We start from the raw sequence: 7,525 nt of genomic DNA, 5'->3' as shown, positions 1-7,525 counted from the left end.
ATCGTCCCATCGCTTTGACTAGTTGTCTTTGTAAGGTCCTAGAGAGGATGGTTAATGCTCATCTTGTTTGGAATCGAACATGTTCCTCTCGCCCACCCAGTTTGGGTTCCATCGACAGTGCTCCACCATGGACCATCTGATTCGACTTGAAATGTTGATCAGGGAAGCCTTTCTCAAGAGAGAACACCTTGTTTCTGTGTTCTTCGATCTCGAGAAGGCTTATGACACTACGTGGAGGCATGGAATTTTACAGGACCTCCACGTTGCGTGGCCATTTACCCATTTTTATTCAAAACTTTTTACTGAACAGGCGATTCCAAGTCCGTGTGGGTTCAACTCTTTCCCGTTCCTTTCCACAGGAACTTGGAGTTCCTCAAGGCTGTGTCTTGAGTGTCACACTTTTTAGTGTTAAAATTAATGCCATCACTAATAATCTTCCTCCGACTGTTGCAAATGGGCTCTATGTCAACGACTTCCACATCTCGTGTCAGTCATCGAACATGAGGTTTATTGAGTGGCAGCTTCAGACTGCCCTCAATTGGTTGTTGACATGGACCACTGCAAAAGGTTTTAAATTTTCTTTGTCCAAAACCATTTGCATGCATTTTTGCCGCCAACGGGGTCTCCACCCCGATCCCAAGCTCCGTCTCAACGATATAGTTATTCGTGTGGTCCCTGAGGTAAAGTTCTTGGGGTTTATCTTTCACCGTAAGCTTAGCTTCATTCCACACATCAAGCAGCTACGTGTCAAGTGTGCAAGGGCTCTGAACATCCTCTGTGTCCTCTCTTCCAGCTCTTGGGGAGTGGATCAATGTTCTATGCTCAGGATCTATCATACCCTGATTCGATCCATACTGGACTATGGGTCTATGGTTCTGCCAGGACCTCGGCCCTGAAGATGCTGAACCCCATTCACCATCTAGGGCTTCAGCTCTGCACCGGTGCTTTTCGAACTTCGCCAGTCCAGAGTTTGTACACTGAGTCCCATGAACCTTCTCTTCACCTCCATCATTTGCAACCTTCTTTACAATATGCTACTAAGCTTCAATCCTCACAACAGTATCTCACCTGGGATGGTGTCTTTCTTCCTCAGTGGGCAATGCTCTTTCAGAACAGACGGTCTGCTAGTCCTCCGTTTGGCTTTTGTATCCAGGCACTACTGGCTGAATTGGGTCTTGCAACCTTGTTGCATTGCGCCATAAAGCACCAAACAACCTAACCTTGGTTAAGATCAAATCTTAACTTTAAAATTCATGTCCCTTTAGTTTTTGTAAAATGATTTACATTTCAAAAGAGAAGTGATTATACTTCCATAAACAAAAGCACTTCTGACTTTCTTGATGAAGAAGTAGATATAATCAAGAAGTTCTTGGACAGAAATATTTTCTGTATCATATGATAAATAAAATTGTATATGAAAAGCAGAACTAAACTGAATATAAAATACCATTTTTCATAATATGAATCTTGAATTTTTGTCTTATACTGGAAAATGTACTATATATACAAGTAAAGCTCATTCACATATTCAGATAAGATGTTGTTTAAAGTGTTCTCCTTTCAATGTGCAAGTTTTTTGTAGTGAATTGTATCAAAATATGGTCTGTATAAAATAATGTTGCAAGTAATTGTTGTTAACTTGTAGTATACAACAGATACAATTCAGAAAACTAATATGAAGTAAGTGGTATTGATTCTGTACCTATATAATTAATAATCAACACAGTAGGAATAGTGTTTTTAGAATACCATATACTTATGATTATGAACTTTTGGGATAACCATGGTCATTTTTTATTTTGTGACAACTCTGCTTTTTTCTGCAGTTGCAAAAACACTAATTAGCTCATGCTCATTATATTTTATGATTTGAAAACTGTAATAATGTGTTTCTTGAGTTCAAACATATCACCTTAAAATTCCTATCATGGCTATGTTATTTGAACACTTTTTCATCCTTAATTTATGTCCTTCTCACACTCAAAATAACCAAATTACATGAAACTTAGCACAGAGTTAATAAATAGTATCTAGTTTTTTGGCTTTAAAAAATCATATAATTTGATTTAGTTTTTTTTCTTTGTTTATCTTTTTATATTTTGAAGATTTTATTGATACATTTTTTTTGAAGAACATCTAAAGTATTTCTTTTCCTCTTAGAATTTCAATTTATTTTATTTTGATCATGAAGTTGCTTTTTATATACATAATCAGTTTCAACATGATTGATTTTCATTAACATATTTCTTTTTAAAACTTTATTTTGCCATTTGCAGTGGTCACTACTTTCAGCCATAAATCATAAAAACTGCATAAACTGACAAAGATTTATGGGTGATCTAAGACATCACTTTTCAACAGTATTATTGCTAACAGTATTCTTGGTTAAAATAAATTTATTTCTAATAATATATATTGTTTTCAGGAAATTATAAGTTATTTTAGTTATGTATGGTGTTTGAGTATAATAAACTTAACTATAATATTCAATAAATAAGTATTTGAGTTACCATAATATTTTGCATTGCTATCATACTTTCTAAACCCAATAAGAACTACCTTATGTCTTCTCATAGAAGAAAATTCAGGAATGAGAAGAACATCTAAAGAAACTATAAAAATTCCCAGACCTGTGGTTTATTCCTAAGTCTTCTGAATTTCACATTAAATTCTGTTTTTCTTTTCTACAGGAGCTGCATTCAATCACATGCTCATGAAAATGATAAATTACTTCTCACACCACTTTATTCACATTGATGTAAATACTTTATACTCTGCTCTATACAATGGTATTTAAACTTTGCCTGTAGTTATTTTCATACTTGTCCCTCATTAATTGTTGTTTCTACCCTTTTATGACCTCACTGCATGTGATTTAAACAGAGGTCTGTAATATATTTTGAGACAGAGAAAGGAAATAGCGAGAAAATTGGTTAGTTGTATTCTCAAGGGATAATATTTTATTATCAAATAAAACCTATGCTTTGGGATGGGTAGACAAATTCTAAAAAAAAAATCAATAAAAGCATTGTTTATGGATGAGACTCACTCTTTGAATCTGTGCACAAATGTAAATTTGAAACTTTTTTACACTTTTCTGCATGAATTACACTAAATAAATGTTACAAAATGACAAAATATCAATTATGAAATATTTATAAGTAAAACATTGTTTAAATAGTTAGAATTATTATTTTGACTTGTAAAATTTGATATGCACGTGTATACTCAACACCTGAAAGATGTCTCACCAGTTGTGTTAGGGTTAATCAAAGATACAAATTGCATATTTATTTTACTGCTTTTCTTGTAGTCTTTCTTAACTCTTTCACTACCACATTTATAAATAAACAACTTTCTTTGTGCCAGTATTATTTTTAAATTCAAATGAAAATAAGACTCATGCTTTAGTGTTTCATTATATATCTGAAGTTTGAAAAGTAATAAATTTTAAGAAGTTTAAAGGGGAATTTTCTTTCTTCATGGTAGTATAACATTTCAAACTTACATGGCAGTGTTGTAGAAGTGGATATATATATATATATGTGCCCATGAAAGTGTAAGAGTTAACAGTGTATGTCATTTCTATTTTTATGTTTTATGATGAGCAACTGCATTTCCACAGCTGACTGGAAATAGAAAATTATAGTATAAAAGTGAAGCATCAAGTACTAAAGTATGCACTTCTGCACTTAATTGTAAATAAAATCCATATAATAAGTCTGTCAAATAGAGGCTAAATTAAATAGATGGTGTATCTTCACTGCTGTTTTGGATCCTGTTTCATATATGTTCATTCCATCAAAGTACATTTTAGCTTGAACTTTGGTTTCCTTAGTTATGTGTATGCTAGGCTCTGTATTAATTTCAGAATGAGAATTGTTATTAAATCAGTACTTTAGTAAATAATATTAACTTATATTGAAGTTAACATAATTGTTTTGTCATTTCTGTATACATATTTTTCTTGAAGTTTGAAGACTTTACACATATTTTTGCTCTTATTACTCAGGAATAAGTCTTTGATGTTTGCTTTTCTCATGGTGGAGAAAAATCTAGATTGGTATCGTCGAATTCTTCTTCAGACCTTGGGAGAATCTAGAGAACTTAATATCAACCCAAAGAACTGCATTGGTACTGTGCTGTCGCTGAATGGGCACCGTAAATATTTCTGTGTATATCATGCCAAACATGCTGAGCCAAGAAAAGGCCACTCTAGTTTCAAGGTTTGTTTTGTTTTAACATATTGTGTAGGTTTTAGACATTTTCACAAACCTTATTTACACAAAATAAAACAAAGTTCACTTCTTCAGAGAGTAGTATTAAATAAAGTACAAAAACCTTAAGAACTTAAATTAATTTTTCTTTCTTTCCCAAGTGAAACCAGAAAACATAAGAATTGAACAATATACATGAGAATCAAATATGTATACAGACTTAATCTAAGTGTACACATACAGATATAGGGTGTCCCAGAAGTCTGGCTCTGTAAGTAAATATAATTTTCCCCATGATTTACTTCATTAGTTGTTCTTGAAGTCTCATTCTTCTACAAAGCCAGACATTAGGGACATCCTGTATTTAAAATTAAAATCAGGTAGGCTTACTTTTGAAATACTATAAACCTACTTTAAAAAAAAAAAAAATTGACAACTTTCATGTTTCAAACATGCACAATATTATATTTTTATAAAGTTACGAGAAAAACTTAAAAGCTAAAAAATCTCTACATGTTTTGGTGGAACATGCTCCACCATCTTCAGGAGACAAGGAAGACACAGTAAATTTATACATATATATACAAACACCCTGTAAATATACATGTATCTTCCATTTCCACTGTTACTACTAGGGAATGTTTTTTTTGTATGGGGGACACTAGGTTTCAGGATCCGTGGATTTGACAGATTCGTCAGTCCAGTCTTTCTCTTTAATTTCATTGTTTCTTTCTTCTCAACCTGTATCTTTTCCACTTCCTTCTTATGCAGTTTGCCAACACATTTTTGATCAGGAAGCTTCTGATCCCTTGCAAAATAGAGCTGACAAAATTGTTCCCCACAAGTCTCCAGATTTTTACTCCCATCTTTTTTGTAGTTCAGAATAAAGTGGAAGATTGTGGTAGATCTGTCTCATTTCAATCTTATCATTTCAAAATGGAAAATTTGAGACAGTTATGAAAGTTTTGGCTGTTGTCTTGCCCGTTTGTACATTTTTGCCATATGTAGGTAGATTATCAGTTCACTGTCTTTCTATTTGACTTGGCTTTGGCTCCATGCAATTTCTATCGAGTAGTCAAGGCCTTATCTGATAATCTCCATTTACTCAACATAAAGTTCCATTTTTTGTATGGACAGTTCACATCAATATATAAGTTGAATTAAAAAGTCTGGGTGAAATAACATTAATAACCTTTTTACAAACACATCAAACAAAGTCAGTTTAAAACACAAAATGTGAAATCGGTTTCAGTAGCCACTGAGGAAGACATTAGACTGTGTTGAAATGTTGGCAGGATTTAACCATTCATTTTAATGTAATTGTTTTAACCTTTTGCATTCAGATTAATTTTGTCTAGTGTGTTGATGGTTAAGGACACTTGGCTTCTTCATGCTCTGTTACCCACTCAGTCTCCAGCAGGCACTAACTTCATCAGTCAGTTTGCTCTGTCTCAAGTAGATTATTCAAAACATCAAATCTCAGTTGGTATCAACTTTGTATTTGGTCCACCTGTAATTTTGGATTAACATGGTTCAAGGGATTCTTCATCCATCTCATATGGCACTTCAAGCTTTGGAGTTTCATGTGTGAAAAGTTATAATTTTCCTATACAGAAATGTATTTCAAATAATTAGATATTTTCATTCAGGACTGCCCTCTATATGCAAAAAACATTTTCATGCATGCCACAAGCCTTCTATCTCCCCTCCATTGGAATTGGATGATTCCAATGCATCTTGCATGCAAATCATCATATGACAACCCTCCACCAATAAGCATGCGACATACTCTCTTGATGCATGTGACTCCCTCTATTCAATTCTACCGAACTATCACTTTGAGTTTTGGCAGAAAATGGAAGCACCGGTTTTCAGTGGGGAGGCAGGATGGGAAGTGTGAGTAGAGAAGTATGTACCTATTGGAAATACATTTTCAGTATAGGAAAATTATAATTTCTGATATGGTGTAGTACTTCTTCTCACATAAAAATCTAGAATTGCACACTGAACAGGTGGAGGGACTGATGAGAAGGAAAAAAGAAGCATCCTTTGAAAGCGACCTAAGGACACTCCCTAACAGGAGACAGTCAGATTAAGATCTGATGTTGGGGACCACACCAATTTTGAACCAGGTATATTCTTTGCCCATTGTGAAAAGATGTCACATATATGGGCAGAAAATTGGAGGAACACATCCAAATGGGAGAGAACTATGGCAGAATAATGATCCAAACCATACATTATATGAAGCTCAATCCCAGAAATATAAAAGTGGGTAAGATTAAAGGATGTGCCTCTAGGTGTGGAGTGGTTAGGGCAGGATGGACTGTACACGGCAAGTCAAATACATCCTACATCCATGCCACCAGGAACCAACATCCATGTGGGGTAGGAAAGAAGATCATACAGGAAGCAAGTCAACTACAATCCAAAACCCAGCCATCTGGTAGAGTAAGAAAGAGGATCATATTGCCTTCACCTTAAGTTCATAAGACCAGAGGGAATCTCATTCACCCCCATCGATAAACGGTCACATGTTATTGTTTCATAACAATGTCAGTCAAAAAGATGTCTATGTAAACCATCTCACTCAAATATATAATGACAGGAACTGCCCCAAGCACAGGAACAGCCTCAGAATAATAATTATTGAGGGATAGCAGAAGGGGAAGAACCATAGTAATCTGCAGTACTTCCACTGTGACCCACTACATGGATGGAGTAACAAGAGTAGAAATGAGTGAGGGAATAGAGACATCTGTAATACATGTGTGAGGACTTATGTTGATTGGTTCTACTCTAAATTCAAATGTGGTGGAGAGTCCAGAGGAAAGACAACATCTGAGACAGTGCACAGGGTGACCATGAAACCCTATTTTTAAAAGCAGACCATACCAATTTATTCAATACAATTCATGGTAGGGATGGGCAGCTATCCCCTTCTGCTTTACCCATGTAATCCATGGGTGAGTATGTTCCAGGACAGGCAAACTTACAAAGTAAACCTATCACAAGGATAAACCTACAAGTAATCTTGTGGAACACCCCATCTCCACAGTGTGCTTTGCGTGGCTATGGAATTATAATGAGTCATCATGGCTTTTACTAGTTTAAGTATACCTGGACTAGCACCACTTCTTACAGAACAGGATCCATAAAGAAAAAGAGAGGGAGATGCCCCTGAAAATAAGAGGTATATATACACAGCATGGTCACAAGTAAATAGACACCTACCTTTCAGAAAAATGAAATTTTTCAGTCATATTCACATGAATTAATATATTATAATTAATTAATATCTAGTAGAT

General features: G+C 34.6%; 1 protein-coding gene across 2 annotated transcripts in view; it reads left to right on the top strand.

The window, feature by feature from the left end:
* Window positions 1–7,525, top strand: part of LOC106459946 (dnaJ homolog subfamily C member 16-like) — a 153,401-nt gene that overhangs the window by 135,329 nt on the left and 10,547 nt on the right. For both annotated transcript variants that reach the window (XM_013919618.2, XM_022386521.1), the window contains one exon: window positions 4,013–4,226. In XM_013919618.2, coding sequence (XP_013775072.1) covers window positions 4,013–4,226 — 214 coding nt within the window. The remainder of the gene's footprint in view (window positions 1–4,012; window positions 4,227–7,525) is intronic.

Source organism: Limulus polyphemus, unplaced genomic scaffold (assembly GCF_000517525.1).
Source record: "Limulus polyphemus unplaced genomic scaffold, Limulus_polyphemus-2.1.2 Scaffold685, whole genome shotgun sequence".
Taxonomy (NCBI): Eukaryota; Metazoa; Arthropoda; class Merostomata; order Xiphosura; family Limulidae; genus Limulus; species Limulus polyphemus.
Note: the sequence above shows the minus strand (reverse complement) of the source record. Positions and strands in the feature narration are given on the sequence as shown.